Source organism: Geotrypetes seraphini, chromosome 1 (genome assembly GCF_902459505.1).
Source record: "Geotrypetes seraphini chromosome 1, aGeoSer1.1, whole genome shotgun sequence".
NCBI lineage: Eukaryota > Metazoa > Chordata > Amphibia > Gymnophiona > Dermophiidae > Geotrypetes > Geotrypetes seraphini.
Window position 1 is genome coordinate 123135282 of NC_047084.1, and position 24931 is coordinate 123160212.

The window sequence follows — 24931 nt, forward strand, 5'->3', positions numbered from 1 at the left end:
ACTTCTTCAAATCTAAAAAGGCTCGCAGCTGTTCAGGTATATAGAATACATATTTGCAAGGACAAGCCAAAAGAAATGTGGCATCCAAAGTCACTGTTCAGTTCTCATTGCCAGGAACAATTTCCTTCACTCCTTTGTTTATGTGGATACCACTGTAAATGCTCTGACCCAAAAGAGAGAGAGAAACATCTAGAAACCCTGACTGAATTAGAAACATAGAAATAGACGGCAGATAAGGGCCACGGCCCATCTAGTCTGCCCACCCCAATGACCCTCCCCTACCTTTCTCTGTGAATAGATCCCACGTGTCTATCCCATTTGGCCTTAAAATCAGGCACACTGCTGGCCTCAATAACCTGAAGAGGAAGACTATTCCAGCGATCAACCACCCTTTCAGTGAAAAAGAATTTCCTGGTGTCCCCGTGCAGTTTCCCGCCCCTGATTTTCCACGGATGCCCCCTTGTTGCTGCGGGACACTTGAAAAAGAAGATATCTTCTTCCACCTCGATGCGGCCCATGAGATACTTGAATGTCTCGATCATGTCACCCCTCTCTCTGCATTCCTCGAGTGAGTACAGCTGCAATTTATCCAGCCTCATCCCTTAATACATCCAGAGAAAATCTATTGTACTACTAGGACAAGAAAACAATAGACAGGACAACCTAAAGATGGAAAAACTAAGAAAAATGATAAGAGATCTACAACCACTACTCCAGGAAGATGAATTACTAAAAGAAATATTCCCTGTGCTGACCTTCAGTCAACCATCTAATCTGAAAATATTCTTATGAACATTTTAGAAAACAGTTGAAAACCTTCCTTTTCTCAAAATTTCTGGCTAAATAGATTTCATTGTATTTCTTATTAGTAATCTTTTGTTAAACCACATTGAACTTATGATTATGTGGTCTAGAAATTTGATGTTATGTTATGTGAAACAAAAATTGGTAAAAAGCAAACTTCACACAAACCCACAAAGAAGAGAATGGCACACATCTTTGCGGTGTACAAGCACATCTCAAAGGATCCTATGATCACTCATGGGAAAAGCATTCAACATAAGGGGATCCTTCACATGCTCATCTTCCAATGTGGTTTATATCATTCAGTGCAAAAAGTGCAAAGAAGGGTGCGACATTGGTGAAACAGGATCAACTTACAATGCCAGCCAGGATGTCACCTTTGTCTGCATTTTTCAGAAGCCGCTTGACAACACAATTAGGATATCTTCAATTATGCAGTGCCCCTAGCCTTGATAAAGCTCTGCGAAACGCGTTGGCAGAGGGGAGTATTGAATTGAATGTTGGAATAAAAGATATGTTCCACCATTACTTACAATGGAATGAAGATACAGCTTTTTAAAGATAAGTTCTTAAAAACTTCAGATAGATGCACTGATAAATATGATAGTGGAAAAATTATTTTAAAAAATTTTGTCTATAAAAAAAAGTATTACATTATAATGATTGGGGATGTATGAAGAATTGACAGACCATTGAAGCGCTCTCGCTTAGACTGGTCATATCTGACACCCCATTTCATACTCACTAGAAGTGTACGGTAATTATACCTTTGTCGGACAGCACTTTGGAAAAACTGACCACTGTCCCAGTGATTTTATGGTGAGAATACTAAAAGGAAATATAGATTTATTTATTTTTTTAATTTACTCCCAGGGAAGCTCAGAACGGTTTACAAGAATCTATTTAAGACAACTCAAGAACGTAAGACTTTTGAAATCAAAATGATAAAATATTTAGAAACTCACTGGACAGGACTCAACAAGGAACTTGGCTTTCTTTCCCACTACAAAGAAATTCAAACTGCTTTCTCATCTCTTCGTCTCCAACTACCACTAAAATGCTTTCATCTTTCCCTTATAAATACTGATTTTGCTAACATTTGTTTATTTCTGATCTGAAGAAGGGGTTACCTTCGAAAGCTAATCATAAACTACATGAAGTTAATCCAATAAAAAAGGTATTATTTTTATTTCTACATATTGCCTTGTGTGGATCATGTAGTATGGCTGTCTCTTGTATGGGTCAAAAGATGGCATGGCCATTTCTTGCGAAGAATCTGTCCAAGTTAGATTGTAAGCTCTTCTGAGCAGGGACTATCTACTTAATGTCAAAATGTACAATGCTGTGGACGCCCTTCAGCGCTATAGAAGTGTTAAATAGTAATAGTAGTTGCAGAGTGGGTGAGACAGAGGTGCTAACCCTGCAGCTGTTTTGTGTCTCTTTTAGGTATAAACACCTCCTCCGAGACTTGACAGAAAACAGCTACCCTGACACCGCTGACTTCCAGCAGCTTGCAGGTAAGGTTGCTGTGCAGCTGGGGAGGTGGGAGGGAGTGTTTTTTTGTGGCAAGGAGGGCTGTATGGGGGTGACCTTGGATCCATGTAATGATCAGATGGGACAATCTATTGCAGGATAGCAATATATGGGATCTCTTATTGATATTGAGTGTGTGTTGGGGGGGGGGGAAGGTTGGGAGTTGGAGTGTTGTTCTATGGAGAACACTTTTTTTGGCTGGATGCACATTGTGAAAGGGGAGAAAATATTTTTTCTAAATTTAAAGTTTTGTTAAAGATCTTTGTTTTGGTTGGTTTGTTTTTTTAAACAAGCTTTTAATAGGGATTTGGAAGTGGACAATAAAGTATATTAGCAGTCTTTTATTCTGTGTGTGACTGAATGATGGTTAGGTCTTTCTCTCAGACTATTGGCGTTTCGCTTTCTATGTCTAAGGATCTAGATTGTGAACTGCTTTGTTCCTGTATTAGGTTAGGCAGTATATTAATTTTTTGACCAACAAAAGCATGATCCTTGCTGTAATGAGGGTTATTGTATAAATTGTAGCTCTCTGAACTAAGGAGCTGAGTCTAAAGAGTATAATTAGGGAGAATGAGGTGGAAACCAGTTACATTGTGAATTTATTGCAGGACCTCTGAGAGCCATAACCCGGGTCTCCCAGTACATCCATGACCACGCTCGCAGTCATGAGAACCACCTGGAACTCCTCAGGGTACAAAAACTGCTCAAGGGCAGAAGAACAAAGCTGATGAAGCCGGGTAAGAAGGGAGAGAAAAGTTGGAGCTCTGCTTCGCTTAGGGCTCCTTTTACCAAGGTGCGCTAGCCAAAAATCTACCACCTGCTCAAAAGGAGGTGGTAGCGGCGAGCGCACTATTCCGCGCGTTAAGGCCCTAGCGTGCCTTTGTAAAAGGAGCCCTTAGTTAACGTTATTTGACTTATTTACTACTGCCGGTCATGGTGACATAGTTAAGCAAACCACATCACCAAAGTCCCGACAAGACGAGATGCAGCTTACTTGGAAACCGTTTACATTACAATATCATATCCCCACAAAGCAAGACAGCGATTGTCTCTCACATGGTTAATGGAATGTGAAATGATAAGTAATAGTAGTAAGAAACCACAGTTGGAACAAAAACGTCTTTAAGCTTTTCCGAAAAGCATCGAGATCCATCACTGTATCACGGGGATGGCGCTCTATCTCCTGTGACAGTCAAAGAGGAACAAGCCATGGGCAGTCTTAAAGATCAAAAATAAAAAGTAAAATTTTACCCTGGCTTCTAATTTTACACTTTTTATTATAAGAAGCAAGCAATTGATATAGCAAAAACAAATATTACAAATTACAAATATATCTAATAGACAGCCCTATCAAAAGTCAGCAAAATCCAAATACTGTACCTTTCTCCTTTTTTCAGTTATGAACCCCCCTCCCTCCATCTTATTTATCCTTAGAGTAAACTACAAACAGGTCGTGTCAAAATACTTTAACTCACTTATAATGAGCTACTTGAAGTACCATCCATTACCCCGGCTTCTAAAGATAACCTTTGGGGTCATTTGAGAGCATTTAGACAGTCAGGTGGCTGCGTTTTGTGCAGTGAAGGGTGCAAAGTGGTAAATGTCCCAGCAGGGCTGTAAGAAGGCCTGAACCATAGTGCTGAAATCATCAACAGGCAATACTCAATCTACAAAGTGTTTTTGTTTTGTGAAAAGCAGCCTACACCACTCTGGGAGCATGGGGTTTAAAGAGCAAACTAGCATCAAGGGTGACACCAAATTCAGGGCTTAATTTGTTGGTTGGGGAATAGCCTGGAATGCAGTTCCACATATATTCAGACTCTAGTGCAGCAGGAGCATTCAGTTCTATCCCCTCCCAAGCAACCTGCAAGGAAGAGTCAAGAAATTGCTCCTGGCCCACACAAGTCTATTCTGGCTCCACAGTTACATTTCTTTTTTTTAATCTACAAATTAAGGCCTGCCCTTATGTACCTAACTTCAGGTTTGACGGCCAAACATGCATCACCCACTTTTGTGACTGATGGTACTCTAAAGATAGGGTCTTTGGAAACTACAAGAATCTCCATCTTAGCAAGGTTCATGCTAAGTCCAATGAATACCATGCTGATATGAATAAATGCACAGAGCATGGTATCTGCACAAAAACGGTAAGACACCTCAAAGGAGAAAATCAAGGCACATTAAGGTTGTTTATAGATCTTAAATAGAAGAACTGAACCCTACAGAGCTCCCATTCCGAATGTAAACCAAGAGGAAGTAGAACTCCCCAGCTAAATACCAGGGAGCCAAATCATATGCCTTGTAAACATCATAAGTAATGGACCACTGTATCAAAAGTAGAACAATCTCCCATGAATCTCCTCTAAAACTCCTTAGCAACCTGTGAAACTGGAAGAGCATAAGGATTCAACCACATGAATTCTGTGGAATCCGAGAGAACACAATTCAATATAGCTCTCCAACTGTATCAATACGATCTTCTCAATTAACGTTGCTGACAACTGTAAACTAGAAACAGGTTGATATGAACAAGAAGAGGCATCCAAACCAATTCCTTTTAAAATTGCTCATATAAGACCTGTTGGCATCATACCCAATGATAGGACCTGATGAAAAATGGGGGTAACCTCATTCCTGACAATCCTAACCCAACTAGTAGGGCAAGAGTCTAAAGGAGTTGTAGTTGTGTTCAAGGACCCAAGAGCTCTAGAAATCTGCTTGATAGTTGGTAAAGCAAATTCATTCCATCAGTGTAAAGCACTGGATTATCAAGGAGCCCCGGGTGTTAGATGACTGCTGCTAAGTTTGATGATGCTTACTTTTTCCACATGCCTTGGAAGTCGATTGAATCTTTGAGAGTGTAGACTCTGCACATGCTGTTATTGGTGACCATCGTGTTGCTTTAGAGTCAATTGTTTTTCAGCAACACCATGAATGTAATTGGAAGTGACATTTTGGTCTAATCTATATATGAGAAGTGGAGTGGGGATGGGTGTTGCCAAGGAAGACGAATTGGAGACACATCCTCGGTGCGAGAGGATATTGCATCCCTTGGCTATTATTCTATGGAGACTAGCTAATTAAAGTTTGCTCTTTTAAGATCTAAACTATCTGTCTATAGAAGGGAACCTACAATTGAGTTTTTTCCCCCAAACCTATTAAAGCTCAAAGCAAAATAATGTATAGTTACCCAAAGATATGTCTTCTATTCTCCTGTCAGAAAGAAAAAGTCTTCTTCCCTCTTTTTCTCCTCTTTCTCTTTGGAATTGTTCCTGCAGATGCTTGTAACTCACTCTCTTGACACTTGGTGGCCATTTTGGGAAGCAAAGCCAGAACCGGAAGTGAATGTGAAAAGTAACAAAAGTTTCTTTCCTAAGGTTGATGGTCCATGAATAGCAGTCACAATGTATGTAGCTGTGGATAAGTGAAATCGGGAATGGATAACGAGAACGGACTGTATATTTTGGAGGGGTATTGTTAACTCTGTTTTTTTTCTTTCTTTGAAGGGGTGGCTCATGGATGTGTTGTCTCATCTTGGTGCAGGTGACTAATGCCTTTTCTTCTCTCTTCAGGTAGAGTGTATATTCATGAGGGGTGGCTGACAGTCGTGCCACAGAAGGGAGATGAGGTGAAGTTAAAGATGTTTTTCCTGTTCTCGGATATTCTGGTGATGGCTAAACCCTGCCACCCTCTGCACCCCTCAAATTCACATAAGTTTGCCTGCCAGGCTGTTTACCCCTTGGACGAGTGCTCTGTAGAGAAGGTTTTTGGTCATACCAAGAGCCGGGGTGGCCTCATCAATGTACGTAGATCTTGGGAGTGGCTGGAAAATGTTATTATCAAACTGAATCGTTGGTGCTGGACTCTGTTTGTTTTCTAAGGTTATTGTGGTCTTTATATTCCTGCCTTTCTGTACTCTGCTCTCTCCTGCTTCTTGGGCTCTGGGATCAAAATTCAGTGGGGCTTAATGCACTTTAAGATATCCAGATATCTTATCATTATGCAGATATCTTGAAGCTGCTGTATATCATTATTTCAATTTAACCAGATCTTAGACCCACAATATTGTTTCCTCGAAAATAAGCCCTAGCATGATATTCGGAGTAGGTCTTAATATAAGCCCTACCCCCGAAAATAAGTTGTAGGCAGCCGCGCTTCTCCACGCCCCCGCCACACAGCTGAACTACTGAACCCCTGCTAACCCTCCATCCTTCCTTCCCAACCGATCCCCGCCGACCGCGACCATAAATACCTTGCTGCAGAGGATCATCAGGCCAGCATCACTCACAGACTGCTTCTCTCTGGGGCCTCTCTGTACTGATGATACCTAGTGCCTTTTTGGGGCCCCAAATGAATATAAGACACTCTTATTTTCGGGGAAACACGGTAGCTGTGGCTGAGATTTTGCTGTCATGCCTCTGGTTCCACCTATCTCTAAACACATTACTTTTGACTAGATATTGAGATATATGGTCAAAAGTCACATGCATGGCACCTCATAAAGTTTAGTCTGTGAATTTCTAGAGTGCTACCAGATGTACACAGCACTGTAGAGTCATAAAGAAGACAGTCCCTGATCAAATGATCTCACAATCTAATCAATCAAGACAGGCAAAAAGGATGTCGGGGTAGGGGTTACAATTGGTGGGGATGGTTGAACTACTGCTAGGGTATAGGGGAGTAGAGTTATGAGATGAAGACTATCTCCAAAATGTGGGTTTTCAGCTTACTTTTGAACATGGAAAGGGAAATGCTTCAGGTGGTTTATTCCAAGCATATGGGGAAGCAAGATAGAAACATAGACGACACTTGACAGCAGATAAAGGCCACAGGATCCACCATCTCCTCCTCTCCCTAAGAGATGAAAAGAACAAAGTCTGGAATTGGCAGTGGAGGAGAAGCGTAAAGATAAAAGCAATTTGTCTGAGGAAAGGAGATCTCAGGGAGGCGTATAAGGAGAGAGACTGAGGGGCTGCAGAATGAACACACTTGTAGGTTGGTAACAGGAGTTTAGACCATAAGAATTGCTGCTGCTGGGTCAGACCAGTGGTCCATCATGCCCAGCAGTTCACTCATGCGGTGGCCCTCTGGTCAAAGACCAGCACCCTATATTCGAAGGTGCATAGGGAGCCAGTGAAGTGATTTGAGGAGAGGGCTAACATGAGTGTAGCAAGGTTGGTAGAAGATAAATCCTGCAGCAAAGTTTTGCCCAGATTTCAGGGGGAAGAGGCAGTTCAATGGGAGACCTGTTAGAAGGAAATTTCAGTAGTCTAAGTGTGAGGTTCTGAGAGTGGACAAGGGTTCAGATAGTGTGCTCAGAGAGGAAGAGGTGAATTTTGGTGATGCTGTAGAGATAGAAGTGACAGGCTTTAGCAGTCTGTTGGATGTGTGTAGAAAATGAAAGGTCGGAGTTGAAGGTTGTGATCAGAGGAGCATGGAATGATAATATTATTTACAGAGATGGAGAAAGGCGGGAGTGGAGCAGAGGGTTTAGGAAGAAGGAAGAGCAGTTCAATCTTGGACATATTTCGTTTCAGGTGTGGTGGGACATCAAGCAGCAATATCAGCCAGGCAGGCTGAGACTTTTCTTGAATTTTAGGTGAAATCTCAGGTATAGAGAGGTAGATCTGGAAATTATCAATAGGTGATACTGGAAGCCATGGGAGAATGTCAGGGCACTGAGGGAAGAATATTGATTACCCTTGTATGTGGTTCTGTGTGTGTCTGGTGTGTCATCTCAGCTTGGCGCTCTCAGATTGTGAGCCTTTGGTGTGTCTCTTCGGCCTGGTTCTCTTAGATAATATTTATTAACTCACATTCTCTAATCCTGATAGCCTTTCTCCTATAATTTATTCTAGTTGTCCTTTGAGCAAGAGTCGTTGCTGCTCATGTCGACAGATCAGGATGATATAAATAACTGGTATCGCTGTCTGTGCACTGCCGTTGGGTGAGTCTGATTGAATAGAGGCAAAGCTCAATAAAAAAAGAAACTACAAGATAAATTATTGGGAATTATTGTTGGTGTAATCCTGAATGGATAATTAATATGACTATGCTGTGAACAAAATACAAATCTACTCTTCCAAGATTTCATCATTCAGCCTTTCTCTGGCCTGGCCTTGGGATGAATTCAGTGGCTTAGTAAGGGGGTAGGGTATGGACTGCCCCAAACTCTGACTTGGTGGGGGTGCCAGCACCTCTCCTCCTCTCCACTCCCCTGCTCCTTCCCACTCTTCCCCCATCATGCGCGCGCCTTCACTTCTCCCCACCAGTAGCAGCTCCAATCTGCTGCTCGCGCTGCTTCGACGCTTCCCTCTGATGCTACTTCTGAGTCCCGCCACTAAGAAGTGATGTTGGAGGGAGAGCCAGTATGGGCAGCAAATTGGAGATGCTACTTGTGCTGGGGAAGCTAAGTGTTTTTTTAGTTTTCATGTTTTGAGGAAAGTTAGACCGTTCTTCTACCAACAGCATTTTTCTGTCTTGGTCCAATCAATCATTCTGGCACGTTTGGACTATTGCAATTCACTGTACATGGGCTTATCTAAGATTAGCCTTCAGAGACTCCAGCTAATATAGAATACTGCTGCCAGGCTCATTTTTGGTAAGCGCAAGTTTGACCATGTGTCCCCTCTCCTTAGAGAACTACATTGACTTTCAGTCCATTTGAGAATTCAATTTAAATGCATTTGTATTGCATTCAAGATCATATTTGGTCTCTGTATCACTCTTGTCCCTTTGGACTGAAATGTGTGCATATCTCATCTGGCTAAGAGCTCTCAGAGATTAAACTTTCCTTTCTTTATCAACTCTCCAGACCAGCATAGTTTAATCTTACAAGCGGGTATATATCTCATCATGACCAGCAGGTGGAGACTGAGACAAAACTTTGGAACTGTACATTGTGGTCACCACTTTAACCTAGCATAGGCTAGGCAAAGATACAGGTGACTACAAACACAGTTCACTTTTCGTGTGACCCGACATGGAGTCATCCTCCAGGCTGGACTGGAGTTAATATTCAAAATAAAAAAAAAATCTTAACCAAACGAGTGAAACAACATTCAGCTTTACTATGGTTCAATATACAGGTAAGCAGTTCATCCGCAGTGATATCAATGTCAGCAGCCAAAAGAACAGTCCAGGAAAAAAGGTCCAAAAAAAAAAACCAAGACAAAATAAAGTTCCACATAAACTCAGGCTGAAAATTCAGCTTCTCTTGGTCAGTCTCAAAATTCACTCAAGTCATTTGGGTAGTAGACCAAAACACAGTCCAATGCACTGTTCAACAATACTACAGTGCTTCAAACAAAATCAAGCCTCTGGCAGGTTTGTGACAACTGCCAGGAAATAGGGAGAAAGCCCTAGGTTTTGCAATTTAAAGCCAAAAAAACAGCTTTGCAAATTTCCCTCCCAGCTGGAAGCAAAACCTCTCCCTGCTTCTCCAAGCTTTTCCACAATAATTTCAAACTAGTGATTTAGAGAACAAAACCAAAACACTACCCAAACATTTCACTGGAAATCTCACTCACAGTTTGTGGCAACCGGCTAAGTCCACCTGCATTCTTTCAGGGTAATCAATTCCCAAATCAGCACAGACTTCTTCAAACTCCATAGGCTCTTCACTGAGCCTGGATAAGTCCTCGGCTGTGTCAGTCTCACTCCATTCCATAGGGACAGGACAATTGACCCTGTTTGGCTTGGGAAGAACCCTAGGGAGGCAAGGCTCAAACTTCCTCCCTAACCTGTTGCTTTGTTTGAAAGCCACTGTTGGCTTTTCTACTCTCGGGGCGTGGCCTGACCTAGCAGTGTCAACAGACGACCAGGGACCTCTAGAGCTCCCCTGGTGGTGATTCATATTATCTTCCTCACCTTCATCTTTCAAGATCCTGGACTTTCCCTGCCGGGTTTCTAGTTTAACCCTGGAGGTTTTTACTTTCTCTAGAGCTTTGGTCGGGCTTACATCTGCTGGGTCACAACATATCATGTGACCCCCCTCCCTAATTACTTCAGTCTTCTCTCAGTCTCCAGCAGGTGTGGTGAGCTATACCCATCTCCATAGGTAAGGCTGTTGGAATTTGTTTAGGAATTTTTGTCCCTTTTTGTTGCCGGACTGAGCTTGGGTGGACCATCTGACCTCGAGGGTGTCAAACCCAGCAGGTCTAAAGCAGGGTCCCTCCCCTTTTTCCTCCACCTCCCCAACATTTTTCTAGAGGTGCCTCAACAGTAAGCCTCACCCCATGGAGGTAAGGCCTATTGTTTAGAGAGCCAGTGGAGTCTTCTGTGAAAAAAAAAAAAATCCTGAGGCAGTTCCAGTCTAAAGCAGTGTTCTCCCCAGAAATGTTTTTCAGCCAGGTGGCATGAAAAAGTAGCCGGGTGGGGCGGGACGGGGAAATTTGGTGGTAGGGAAAATTAAGGGCTCCTTTTACTAAGCTGCAATAGCGTTTTTAGCGCTTGCAGAATTTCCGCGCTACACGGCTAGAACTAATGCCAGCTCAATGCTGGCGTTAGCGTCTAGCACGTGCGGCAATTCTGCGCCAGCTAAGCGCACGTAAAACCACTATCGCAGCTTAGTAAAAGGAGCCCTAAATGTGTACTATTTGTATTAGTTAATTATTATTAGTTATTTTCCAATGCTCAATATGACTGTCTTTCTTAAGGTTTGACACTTGTTCCATAATATTTTTATTAAATTTAAGAAGTATCCAATTCTAGAAGTGAATAATTAGATATTTGCCCTCTTTCAAATGGTATAGAGCAGCATCTCTCAAACGTTTTTTAACTCCGGCACACTAAATGGAGCAAATGTTTTTTTGTGGCACACTAAATGCAGCAAATGTTTTTCATGGATGGAAAAAATTTCTGGTGCCGTTAGTTTTCAAGGTCCAATCACGTCAAAGAATGATGCTTATCTGGGCAGTTGTATAATAAAAAGAATGGATAAGATAACATGAGAAGTGAAATTGTCATGAATCAGAGGGATACATACCCTGTAGGTCCTAAAAGCAGGCTTGTGGATTAGATATAAACTATGAAGGCAGTGGCGTACCTAGCATATATGACACCCGAGGCCCATCGTTTTTTGACACCCCCTATCTGTATGAAAAACATGATTTTTAGTAATAATCCATACATCACACAAGAGTGTACCTAGGAAAAGGCAGCATCTTACATATTGCAGTGAGCAGTACATCAATACACCCATTGTAAAACTAAACAAGCCAGACTAGTACAGATCAATCCTACACCATCAATCCTAACTGAAAACCATGTCTTTCGAACACACAGAACACAGAAAACACCTTCGCCTAGTATGGAATATGTCATCACAAACTAACCCCTCTCCCTTTTACAAAACTGTATTGTGGTTTTAGCCATGGTGGTAACAGTTCAGACTCTCATAGAATTCTGAGCAATTACCACCATGGCCGGTGCTAAAAAAAACGCTCTACAGTTTTGTAAAAGGGGGGATAAAATAGAAAAAACGTAGACAAAGGTTAAATTGAACCACCAAGAAGCTGGACTCTGCATACAATGCAACACCACAGAAACAGCGTTGCATCTCCCCTAAAGCAAAAAAATGAATAAATAGAATTTTTTTACATTGTCTTCTCTGGTTTCTGCTTTCCTCATAGTCTTGTCACTCTCTTCCTTTCATCCACTGTCTACCCTCTCTCTGCCCTTTCTATATGGCATCTTCTCTCCTTGTATTCCCCTTCCATCTCTCCCTTCACCCCTATTATTCTGGCATCCATCTTCTTCCCTTCCCTCCTCCAGTGGTCTGGTATCTCTCTCCTCTTCTTCCCTTCCCTTTCCCACACAACCATGGTCTGGCATTTCACTCTCTCCTCTCCCTTTCCCCCACTTCCACCAGCATCTTCCCCCTTTCTTTCCCTCCAACCCAGTTCCATCCAGTATCCTTCCCCCTTATGTCTCTCTCTCCTTTCCCTGCACACCAATTCCATCAGCATCTGCCCTCTTTCTCTTCCTCCACCACCCTTCCATACCACCCTGACCCCCTTTTTCTCCCTTGACCACCCTTCTATGCTCCTCTCTCCCTCCAAACCAGAAAGGTCACATGATGACTGCTTCTGTTGCCTCTGGAAGATGTAAGTGACGTTGGAGGGGGTGGGCCGGCAGACGCAGGGAGTTGTGGCAAGGTTCCGCAATGACTTCAGCTACCGGTCCACCCCTTCCGATGTCACTTACATCTTCCGGAGGCAGCAAATGCAGTCATCGCGAGACCTTCCTCCATTTGCCCAGATTCAGCAGAGATGGGATCTGCCCCCGAACCACTTTTGGGTGTATCTTCAGGTCCGCCACTACTAAACTACACTAATTCAGAAATGGGGGGATGCTTGGCTCTGTGGTCCTCTGGATGCACTATTCTTTCTGGTTCCATCGGCCCAGAACAAACTCTCTACGTGGGGTCAAATGCTGCGGGCGAACTTGTCTGCGAGTACCCTTGATGGAGTGGCCTCTGTATGGCGGAGGGAGCTGAGTTTCCTGGGGGATTGGAGAGTGTTCCTTGCGCTGTTTGGTCATATTAGAACTATGGGAGGCTCCTCCGATCTCCAGGAGATGCAGTTTAAGATACTACACAGGGCATATATCTCTAGGAAGCAAGGGGCTCTTATGGGCCTCTGGGAGGGGGCTGTCTGCACTAGGTGTCGCCGATCCTCTGGGACTTTGGTCCATCATTTTTTGGAATGCCCATCCACTGATCTGTGGTTGCAGGTTCTCCCTTTTTTGGAGCAAATTGTGCACCGCCCTATTCCATGTGACTATGTCATGCTCTTATTGGGTGATCAGAGAGTGTTGGAGGAGGCCAGTTTCTCGACTCCTCAGCAGAAATTTCTTTATTTAGCCCTCCTCTTGGTGAAAAAATTCCTCTTGCAATATTGGGTGTCTGATCAGGCGGCTTCCTGTACTCATTGGCTACATCGGATTGCCCAGGTAGCCCGCTTTGAAATTCACCCAGGGGGGGGGGAGGATTGACCATCGCTGTTATGTGGGGCTTTGGAAGGTGGCCTTGTTGCTTTGTCCTGGGAACTCGGTGGCACAGCTGGATAATCTCTCTTGAGTCCACATTTTTTCTTTTTGCTGTTACCCTTTTCTACTTTTGCTGTTTTTCTGGCTTCTTGTTCTCTTTTTTTCTCTTTCTTCTCTCTTTTTCTCTTTCTCTCTTTCTCCCTGCTTAGGGGCCTTCGGTGCTGTTCGCTGTGAGGGGTGTGTGTTTGTGTGCGTGGGAGGGTGTGTCTGTGGAGTGTTTGTTGTGGTTTGTATTAGAGAATGACACGGTGGTGGTTACCCGCGGGTAACCCGCCAAAACGGGGAAAGAAAAATAGCAGTCGCTGCGGGGACAGGGACAAGGCATTCACCGCCCCATGGAGCAGTGAATGGTCTTGTCTCCGCAGTGAGGCATCAAGGATTGCATGGTCCCCGCAGCCCCTGCCTGCCCGATCGATCTTAGCCAGCTCCCTCCCTTCACCTCAGTTTGCAGGCTTTCTTTTTCGGCGACCCACACGCGCGGCTGCTCAGTGTTCAATCTTCTGCTCTGACGCAACCGGAAACAGGAAGTTGCAGCAGAGCAGAAAATTGAACACTGAGCAGCCGCGCATGCGCTGCTCTTTGAAAGCGTGCAGGTCGCCAAAAAAGAAAGCCTGCAAACTAAGGTGAGGTGAAGGGAGGGAGCTGGCTAAATGCTACGATCGATCGGGCAGGCGAGTGGGGGCTGCGGGGACCGCACGATCGCGCGTGTTCCCAGCTCACACTGGAAGGAGGTAGTGAAAGGGAAAAGGATTCTGTGCCAAGGGGATGAAGACGGAAAGAAAAACCCAGGAAAGAAAGGGGAGGACAGGCAGGTGAGCCAGATGCTGGAAGCAGGGGGGAGGAAGAAAGAGGGAAAGAAGCTAGATGGGGTTGAAAAGAAGGGACACACTGGTATGGAAGAGGAAGATAGGGGAAATTTGGACACAGGAAGGTAACAGAAAGAGGGGAAATTATGTGCATGGGGCATAGGGACAGAGACATAAAGGGAACATGCCATGGGGATGGTATATGGATACAGGGGGGGGCAATGGCAGATACATAGGGGAGATATTAGAAATGGGGAAAATAGGAGCACAGAAGCGAGATGGTTTGTGGGGATGGGACAGGGACCGAGCTCGCAGGCTCCAGTGGCTTGCACAAATTACATTGTAACGTGCCACGAAAATAAGAGGAAGGAAGGTAGATAGATAGGCCATACGAGAGGAGCTGAAGGGTGGTAGAATAGAACAGATGGTAAAGGAGGAAGGGAAGGGTGGTGGTGGAAAGGAATAGAACAGACATTGAAGGAGGGTGGAGAGGAACAGACCCTGAAGGGAAATGTGGAAGACAGAGTGGGGAGAAGATGCTGGAAGGGAAGAAGACAGATGCCAGACTATGGGGGAGCGTAGGGAAGAAGATGGGTGCTAGACCAATTGGGGGAGGGTGAAGGGAGAGGCACAGTAACAGCAAATGGAAGACGCAGAGAGAAGACACACAGTGGATGGAAGGAATTGAATGAGAAGATGTGGAAAGCAGAAACCAGACAACAAAGGTAGAAAAAAAAAATTATATTTATTTATTTTTTGCTTTAGGATAAAGTAGTATATTAGTTGTGTTGATAAAAATTTATTAACAAAGCCCTGACAGCTGAACATCTCTTTCTCTAGTTCAGCAGCAGGAACTTTGATTTATAAGAAAGGAATAAGCTAAATATTACAGTACTAAGGCTTATATGGATGCTGCAAGGACTGTGACGGGGCGGTGAATGGGATGGCAGTGGCGGTGACGGGGCGGTGCAGAGGATGGTGGGCCGGGGATGGGGCGGTGACGGGGACAGATTTTTTCCCCATGTCATTCTCTAGTTTGTAGGGAGTGTCTGTAGATTGTGCACATGTAGTATGACTAGAGGGGTTGCTCTTGCTCTTTATATGCAAAAATTTGCAGATTGCGACTGGAGGGTACAGCGCTAGTCCGTTACATTCTTTCTTTTTTGTGATTGCCAGCTTGTTTTACTGTTCGGTTTTGTATTTCCCTATTTTTGGACCTTGTGTCCTTGTACTGTTGGATTTCTGTACACTCTGTGTTGCATTCGCTAATAAAAATTATTTGGAAAAAAAAGAAAAGAATAAATAATGGTAAACTAAAAACCAAGAACAACATATTGTAACACTGAACTCAGAATTAATGAAATAACATGCTAAAATAATTTAACCCTCCCCCCCTAAAATAGGGCATATACATACTTAAAATAATGGCTGGTTACAAACAGTATGCCTAGACTATATAGACCTAAACAGGGCAAAAGTAAACGTATGGGAAATGAACAGCTGATAATACAGAGTGTATCTTGAAAACATAAACCGATAGTAGCTCAAAGACAAGCCGACCGTGTAGATGAAAAGTGAAACCTAGGAAAGATCTAAATTATTGTTCAAATGAGCTTCTATTAAAACCAAAGAATAAAACCACAGACTCAGGAAAGTAAAAAAGGGAGAGTAAAATGGACTTACCAAAAAGGTCTCTGCACCGATGAGATAAACTCATACGCAGAATAAATGTGAACACGCAACAGTGGGGCTATGATATTTGATCCGTTGAAAGAGGCACCAAAAAAGTGTCGGCAGTGGATTGAATGCACACTGATAGGGGAGGGGTATCGGGCTGTTAAAAAATGCTGCTTTAATAAATAAATGAAAATACTGGTGAAAAACTAAATAAAAAACCAAAATCATGATAAAATGCCGAACCTGACTGCAAGTGGTAGCGAAAGTAGCATAAGGCACCCGTAGTACTGTTAGTGCCAGAGCTGCTTAGAATAAAGAACCGTGCTGTACATGAGGAGAAAAAAGAAAGAATGAGGTGATAAGATGTAAAGTGCTGGCCCCTCACTGCACCACTTGATAAAACTAAGGAGCCATGTTCTAGAGCAGGGGTGCCCACACTTTTTGGGTTTGCGAGCTACTTTTAAAATGACCAAGTCAAAATGATCTACCAACAATAAAATTAAAAAAAAACCCACAAAGCACACTGTACGCAGAGAAAATGTTAATTATCATTCCTATTCTTAGTTTCTCTTTATTGTATCTACAGTTTCTCTATATTGTAAACCACTTCTCTTTATTGTAAATCGCCTAGAAGTCGCAAGATTGTTGGCGGTATATAAGAATAAAGTTATTATTATTATTAATATTATTCCGGGTTTTTTTCAAAGAGGTCAAAGTAGATGACTCTATGCACTGTCACCTCACTAACAACCATACAAAAACAGACAAATATCCCCCTCCCTTTTTACTAAACCATGATAGCAGTTTTTAGCACAGGGAGCTGCGCTGAATGCCCAGCACTGCTCTCGATGCTCATAGGCTCCCTGCGCTAAAAACCTCTATTGCGGTTTAGTAAAAGGGGGACCATAGTGTAAAATATAGACAGCAGATATAAATTCAGACACATTTTGATCACTAAATTTAAAATAAAATCATTTTTCCTACATTGTCTGGTGATTTCATGAGTCTCTGATTGCACTTTCTTCTTCTGACTGTGCATCCAATCTTTCTTCCCTTCTTTCAGCCTGTATGCTTCCTCTCCTCCTGACCTCATTCCCCCCCCACTTTTTCTTCCTCTCCCCCTGCCCTCTCTTTCTTTCTCTCTTCATGCCCCCTTTCTTTTTTTCTGTTTCTCTTCTTTCCTTCTGTCTCCCTGCCTGCCCTCTTTCTTTCTTTCTCCCTCCCTGCCCTCCCCCAAGCCACTGCTACTGCCATCGGATAACAGACCTTCAAAGCCGCTGCCGCCCAAGCTCTCCCTGCTTCGGGCCGATCAGCATTCCTCTCCCCGACGTCAATTCTGCCATCGGAGAGGAAGTTCCGCTGGCCAGAACTTCCTCTCCGATGGCAGAATTGACATTGGGGAGAGGAAGGCTGATCGGCCCAAGATCGACCTATTGGGAGAAATGCTGCCTGGTCCTGCCTTCACGGAAACAGAAAGTAGGCAGGACCCGACAGCAAGAAGAGTAAATTGCAAGCTTCACTGACCTGTCTCCCGCCTTAGCCCACGAACGGGGCTCTAACATGTGCATGCCGGCTTCCCTTCTCCCCCCCCCACCGGACATAACTTCCGGTTTCGGAGGGAAGAGAAGGGAAGCCGGCATGCACACGTTAGCGCCCCAGAGCATAAGTTCTCCTAGCCGGGTTGTTTTTTTTTAATGTTGAGCAGCAGCAGCAGAATTCAGGAGCGGATGATAGCTGGGCGGTCATCTAAATTACCCGGGCCGACTGCCCGGCTAAAAGGCCCTAGGGAGAACACTGCTGAAAGGTTGCTTTCCCTTTAAATATGCTGTAAAATACTGTATTTTTCAACTAACTGGCACTGTTCTTTCAGCTAGGTCGCGTATGGAGCAATTGAGCACTTCTCAGGGGGAGAGGTGCACAATTTGGTCCAGATGTGAGGCACTCGCGGCCGGCCTGAAAACAGCCTCGTCGGCAGTGGTTGCCAGTGTCCAGGGCTCCCTGCCACTAGTGCCTTACGAGCTGGCAGGTGGCTCAGGTAAATGCAGAGGTGGAGGAAAAACGACGGGACCTACGGGACCTGCGGTGCTTATACGCAAATGCAAGAAGCCTCATGGCCAAGATGGGTGAACTAGAAGTCGTGGCCAAGGGGGAGGATCTAGATATAATTGGAATTGCAGAAACCTGGTGGACAGAGGAAAATCAATGGGATGTGGCGCTGCCGGGGTACAAGCTCTACAGGAGGGACAGGACCCACAAGAAGGGGGGAGGCATAGCACTATATATAAAGGACTCTATCCACTCGGTCGGGATGGATATGGCAACGAAGGCAGAGGGGCTGGAATCGCTATGGGTCAAATTGCCGGGAAACAAGGGTGCAGGCATAAAACTGGGGCTGTACTATCGCCCACCTGGTAAGCCAGAAGGAGTCGGACACGACTTGGAAGCGAAACTGAGACAGGAATGCAGGACTGGAAGTGTAACAGTGATGGGGGACTTCAACTACCAGGGAATAGACTGGAGTACGGGTCACTCCAACTGCACTAGGGAAACAGGATTTGTAGAAGCTGTGAGGGACTGCTTCATGGAGCAACTAGTCAAAGAACCGACGCGAGGGGGTGCTACTCTTGACCTCATCCTAAATGGATTAGGGGGGCCTGCAAGAGGGGTAGAAGTGGGAGGACCACTAGGCAACAGTGATCACAACGCGATCAGATTCACATTAGAAAGGGGGACACCCATAGTAAGGAGGACCGCAACAACTGCGCTCAACTTCAAGAAAGGGAACTATGTTGCTATGAGGGAAATGGTGGGGAGGAAGCTCAGAAACAACTTTAGGATGGAGACTGTGGGAAGCGCCTGGATCCTATTCAGGGACACCCTACAGGAAGCACAAAGAATGTACGTCCCCAGTTTCAGGAAAGGCTGCAAGAACAAGCGATCAAAGGACCCGGTTTGGATGTCAACTGAAGTAAAGAGGGCAATAAGTGACAAAAAAGTATCCTTCCGGAGATGGAAAAAGGTCCCAACGGAGGAAAATCACCAGGCGCACAGGAAATGCCAAAAGGAATGCCACCGAGAGGTTAGAAAAGCGAAAGGGGAATACGAAGAGGGGCTGGCCAGGGAAGCGAAAAACTTCAAGGCATTCTTCAGTTACGTAAAGGGGAAGCGACCAGCGAGAGAGGAGGTGGGGCCGTTGGATGATGGGGATAGGAAGGGAGTGATTAAGGAGGATAAAGAGGTAGCTGAGAGGTTGAACACGTTCTTCTCGTCGGTTTTCACGAGCTAAGACACATCTAATATGCTGGACTCAGAGGAGCTCATGAGTGGGGAACAGGCCGAAAAATTGGAGCACATAGAGGTAAGTAAGGAGGATGTCCTCAAACAGATAGACAGGTTAAAATGCGGTAAATCACCGGGCCCGGGCGGGATCTACCCAAGGGTTCTGAAGGAACTAAGACAAGAAATAGCGGGCACAATCCAGCATGTTTGCAACCTATCCTTGAAAACTGGTGAGGTACCAGAGGACTGGAAATTGGCGAATGTCACACCTATCTTCAAGAAGGGATCGAGGGGTGACCCCGGGAACTACAGGCCGATGAGCCTGACTTCAATTATAGGGAAGATGGTGGAAGCTATGATCAAGGACGGCATTTGCGAGCACATCGAGAGGAATGGCCTACTGAGAACAAGCCAGCACGGATTCTGTAAGGGAAGGTCGTGCCTAACGAACCTTCTATACTTCTTTGAGGGAATAAGCAGTCGGGTGGACAATGGGGAACCCATAGACATCATTTACCTTGATTTTCAAAAGGCTTTCGACAAGGTGCCACATGAAAGGCTGCTTAGGAAGCTGTGGAACCACGGGGTGGGAGGGGATGTGCACAGATGGATCAAGCACTGGTTGTCGGGTAGACTGCAGAGGGTCGGAGTGAAGGGCCAATATTCTGACTGGCGGGGAGTCACAAGCGGTGTGCCACATGGATCGGTGCTGGGGCCGTTACTCTTCAACATATTTATCAATGACCTGGAAAAGGAGGCAAAGTGCGAGGTTATAAAATTTGCAGACGATACCAAACTGTGCGGCAGAGTTAGGTCCAGGGAGGAGTGTGAGGACCTGCAAAGGGACCTGGACAAGCTGGAAGACTGGGCAAACAAATGGCAAATGCGCTTTAACGTGGAAAAATGCAAGGTCATGCATATAGGGAAAAAGAACCCGTTGTTCAACTACAAATTGGGGGGGGGGCATTGTTGGGAGACAGCAGACTTGAGAGAGACTTGGGTGTGCTGGTAGATGCATCACTGAAGCCATCTGCACAGTGCGCAGCAGCCTCGAAAAAAGCCATCAGGATGCTGGGCATCATAAAGAGGGGCATAACAACCAGGACGCGGGAAGTCATCATGCCATTGTATCGAGCGATGGTGCGTCCACATCTGGAATACTGCGTTCAGTATTGGTCGCCGCACCTCAAGAAGGACATGGCGGTACTTGAGAGAGTCCAAAGGAGAGCAACGAAACTGGTAAAAGGGCTGGAACACTGCCCATACGCCGAGAGGTTGGATAGGCTGGGGCTCTTCTCTCTGGAAAAAAGGAGGCTCAGGGGAGATATGATAGAGACCTTCAAGATCATGAGGGGCATAGAGAGGGTGGATAGGGACAGATTCTTCAGACTGAAGGGGACAACAAGTACGAGGGGGCATTTGGAGAAACTGAAGGGAGATAGGTTCAAAACAAATGCAAGGAAGTTTTTTTTCACCCAAAGGGTCATGGACACTTGGAATGCGCTACCGGAGGAAGTGATCAGGCAGAGTACGGTACAGGGATTCAAACAGGGATTGGACGGATTCCTGAGGGATAAAGGGATTGTGGGATACTGAGGGAGGAGCTGGGATGTAACACAAGTATAGAAAGCTAACCAGGTAATAAGTATAGAAACCCAACCAGGTCGTGCATGTGCAAGACCGGAGGGTTAGGACTTCGATGGGAAGATAGGACTTCAATGAGAAACCAAGGTGGCAAGGGAGCCCCTTCTGGTGATTCAGACCTGTTTGGGCCGCCGCGGGAGCGGACTGCCGGGCAGGATGGATCTATGGTCTGACCCGGCGGAGGCACTGCTTATGTTCTTATGTTCTTATGCAGGGAAGCCTGGTCTTTTCCTTCCACCCACGGAGGGATTTCCTGTCAGCTGTTTTTTCTCTCAACTAATGCCGGCTTTTGCTTGCTTTAGCAGTTGGGACAGTTCAGTCTTTTCAGCTGCTACAGGCCCTGGAGGGACTATTTTTGGCGCGTTTTTTGCCGTTTTTCTTCAGATAGCCCCTCCATCTTGTATTTAGCCTCAGGTGCCTTCTTCCATCAGGTCAAGAGAGGCTTCCCTGGTTGAACTGCCAGAATCAAAAAACAAAAGGAATTGACCCCAAAATATCCACAAAGAAGAAAATCCAGAGAAAACCCCAAAAAACTGTGGAGTGACGATGTTCCTAAATGGACTTTATTTGAAAGTGTCAAAGTTCCAAAGGTACACTGAAATAATCCACATAAAATAATTTGCATCCACATAAAAATAAATCATCCACATAAGAGCCGCTAGTCCGCTAGGGATACAGGACTCAACACGGTCCGCGTTTCGACAAAAAGTCTTCTTCAGGGGTCCCTGGGGGTCCTACAAAGGTGAGTACATGGGAAACAATTGTGTGGTAAGCCGGAAGTGAGACCATGTTGGGTCCTGTATCCCTAGCAGACTAGGTCCTTTAAGGCTCTTATGTGGATGATTTATTTTTATGTGGATGGAATTATTTTATGTGGATGATTTCAGTGAACCGCCAGAATCACATATTGCAGTGTCTCTAAGTGAGAAGACAGAACTCTGAGAGCCCTGTAGTCCCCCTTCAAATCTAAGATAGAAACATAGAAACATAGAAATAGACGGCAGATAAGGGCCCACGGCCCATCTAGTCTGCCCACCTTAATGTCCCTCCCCTACCTTTGCCCTGTGAATAGATCCCATGTGCCGATCCCATTTGGCCTTAAAATCAGGCACGCTGCTGGCCTCAATCACCTGTAGTGGAAGACTATTCCAGCGATCAACCACTCTTTCAGTGAAAAAGAATTTCCTGGTGTCACCTCGTAGTTTCCCGCCCCTGATTTTCAACGGATGTCCTCTTGTTGTCGTGGGACCCTTGAAAAAGAAGATATCTTCCTCCGCCTCGATGCGGCCCGTAAGATACTTGAACGTCTCGATCATGTCCCCCCTCTCTCTGCGCTCCTCGAGCGAGTATAGCTGTAATTTGTCAAGCCGTTTTTCGTATGGTAGATCCTTGAGTCCCGAGACCATCCGGGTGGCCATTCTTTGCACCGACTCCAGTCTCAGCACATCCTTGCGATAATGCGGCCTCCAGAATTGCACACAGTATTCCAGGTGGGGCCTCACCATGGATCTATACAATGGCATAATGACTTCCGCCTTACGACTGACGAAACCCCTTCGTATGCAGCCCATGATTTGTCTTGCCTTGGACGAAGCCTGCTCCACTCGATTGGCAGACTTCATGTCCTCACTGACGATTACCCCCAAGTCTCGTTCTGCTACCGTTTTTGCTAGGATCTCGCCATTAAGGGTATAAGACTTGCATGGATTCTGGCTGCCCAGGTGCATAACTTTGCATTTTTTGGCATTGAAGTTGAGTTGCCATGTCCTAGACCATCGCTCCAGTAGGAGTAGGTCGTGCATCATGTTGTCGGGCACTGAATCTTCGTCTGTTGTGCATTTGCCCACTACATTACTCAGTTTGGCGTCATCGGCGAATAATGTTATTTTACCTCGAAGCCCTTCTGCCAAGTCTCTTATAAAGATGTTGAATAGGATTGGGCCCAAGACTGAGCCCTGTGGTACTCCACTAATCACCTCCGTCATTTCGGAGGGGGTGCCGTTCACCACCACCCTTTGGAGCCTACCTCCAAGCCAGCTCCCAACCCATTTCGTCAATGTGTTACCTAATCCTATAGAACTCATCTTGCTCAGTAACCTGCGGTGTGGTACGCTATCGAATGCTTTGCTAAAGTCCAGGTACACGATGTCCAGGGACTCCCCTATATCCAGCTTCCCCGTTACCCAGTTAAAGAAGCTGATCAGGTTGGATTGGCAGGATCTCCCCTTAGTAAATCCATGTTGTCGGGGATCCCGTAGATTCTCCTCATCCAGGATCTTATCTAATTGGTGTTTGATTAGAGTTTCCATTAGTTTGCTCACTATCGATGTTAGACTCACTGGTCTGTAGTTTGCTGTCTCCATCTTTGAGCCTTTCTTGTGGAGTGGAATGACGTTAGCCGTCCTCCAGTCCAACGGGACGCTGCCTGTACTAAGGGAGAGGTTGAAGAGCGCGGACAGTGGCTCTGCCAAGACATCACTCAGCTCCCTAAGCACCCTGGGGTGCAGGTTGTCCGGCCCCATTGCTTTGTTAACCTTGAGCTTTGACAGCTCACCGTAGACACTGCTGGGCGTAAACTCAAAGTTACTAAACGGGTCAACTGAGCCAACCCTTGTCTGTAGCTGAGGGCCGAGCCCTGGCGCTTCTCGGGTGAAGACTGAGCAGAAGTATTCATTTAATAGTTGGGCTTTTTCCGAATCCTTTTCCACATAGTCTCCGTCTGGTTTCCTAAGACGTACAATCCCGCCTGAGTTTTTTCTTCTATCACTGATATACCTGAAAAAGGATTTATCTCCCTTCTGGATGTTCTTTGCTAGAGACTCCTCCATGAGGAATTTAGCCTCCCTGACTGCTGTTTTGACGGCTTTTGATTTGGCCAGGTAGTCTGCTCTAGAGTCCTGCTTCCCTGATTGTTTGTAAGAGATGAATGCTTTTTTCTTCTCCTTGATCAGGTCTGAGATCTCCACAGTAAACCACTGTGGCTTATTGTTCCTTCGCCGTTTACTTACTGATTTTACATAGCGGTTTGTTGCTTCTTGTATGGTTGCTTTCAAAGTCGACCACATGTCTTCCACGTTATCGGTTTCTTCTTGGCTTTGTAGCGCCTGGTGAACGAAGTCTCCCATTTCTTTGAAATTTATGTCCTTGAATTTGAGGACTTTGGTTAGTGTAGTAGATTTAGTGAAACCTTTCCTGATATTGAACCATACCATGTTGTGGTCACTGGAGGCCAATGTGTCGTCCACCGAGACCTCTGTGACACTTTCTCCATTGGTAAGTATCAGGTCCAGTATTGCCTGATCCCTTGTCGGTTCCAACACCAGTTGCCTGAGGCTTGCTTCTTTCATAGAGTTTAATAGCCTCCTGCTGCTGCTGGAAGCAGAGGTAAGTGTAACCCAATCCACATCAGGCATGTTGAAGTCACCTAGCAATACTGTGTCCCCACGCAAGGTGATATTTTCTATATCTTCGATTATTTCCATATCCAGGTCATCCTGTTGTCTTGGGGGTCTGTAAATTACGCCAAGATACAAGCATTTGTCCTTCCCTCTGGCCAAATTAACCCAAAGGGATTCCCCAGTATACTGGACATCTGAGATTCTCGTGACCTTAATGTCATCTTTAGTATATAATGCTACACCCCCTCCCTTCCTACCCTCTCTGTCCCGGCGAAGCAAGTTGTAACCCGGTATGACCATGTCCCACCCGTGGGAGTCTGTGAGCCAGGTTTCGGATATCGCCACCACATCCAGGTCGGCATTCCTTATTTCTGTTTCCAATTCCAGGATCTTGTTTCCTAAACTGTGTGCGTTGACGTACATAGCCCTCCATGTTATATTTTTGTTATGTCTCAGTGGGGATATTCCTGTTTGAGCTATTTGAACACCTTTAGCATTGTTTGTGTTATTTGTGCTTTCCTGAGGCTCAGAACCACAATGTGTACTCCCCATAAACCCAGAACTACAGTGTGTACTCCCCCTAGATGGGCACCACAAAGTAAATAGAGTACCTGCCAGTGCAACATGTGGACATCCAGGTGCGTCGGGATGCAGTGTTCAGTGAGCGTGTTCTGGTGCCGGCCCTCTGGGGGTCCCACCCATGATGGGTACTGCTTTGGTATGTCCCATCAGTGAACTGTA

General features: G+C 45.2%; 1 protein-coding gene and 1 long non-coding RNA gene across 4 annotated transcripts in view; one reads left to right on the forward strand and one right to left on the reverse strand.

The window, feature by feature from the left end:
• The window catches only part of LOC117357288, a 101895-nt gene extending 91812 nt beyond the window's left edge, over positions 1-10083 (reverse strand). Inside the window, exon 1 of the long non-coding RNA XR_004538780.1 lies at positions 9867-10083. This is a non-coding gene — a long non-coding RNA (uncharacterized LOC117357288). The remainder of the gene's footprint in view (positions 1-9866) is intronic.
• ARHGEF39 (Rho guanine nucleotide exchange factor 39) overlaps positions 1-24931 on the forward strand; it is a 127451-nt gene that overhangs the window by 91469 nt on the left and 11051 nt on the right. For all 3 annotated transcript variants that reach the window (XR_004538779.1, XM_033937598.1, XM_033937591.1), the window contains exons 6-9: positions 2251-2321; positions 2946-3074; positions 5910-6139; positions 8196-8284. Coding sequence is in view for 2 of the 3 variants with exons in the window: in XM_033937598.1 (XP_033793489.1) it covers positions 2251-2321; positions 2946-3074; positions 5910-6139; positions 8196-8284 (519 nt within the window). In the remaining variant the exon portion in view is untranslated. The remainder of the gene's footprint in view (positions 1-2250; positions 2322-2945; positions 3075-5909; positions 6140-8195; positions 8285-24931) is intronic.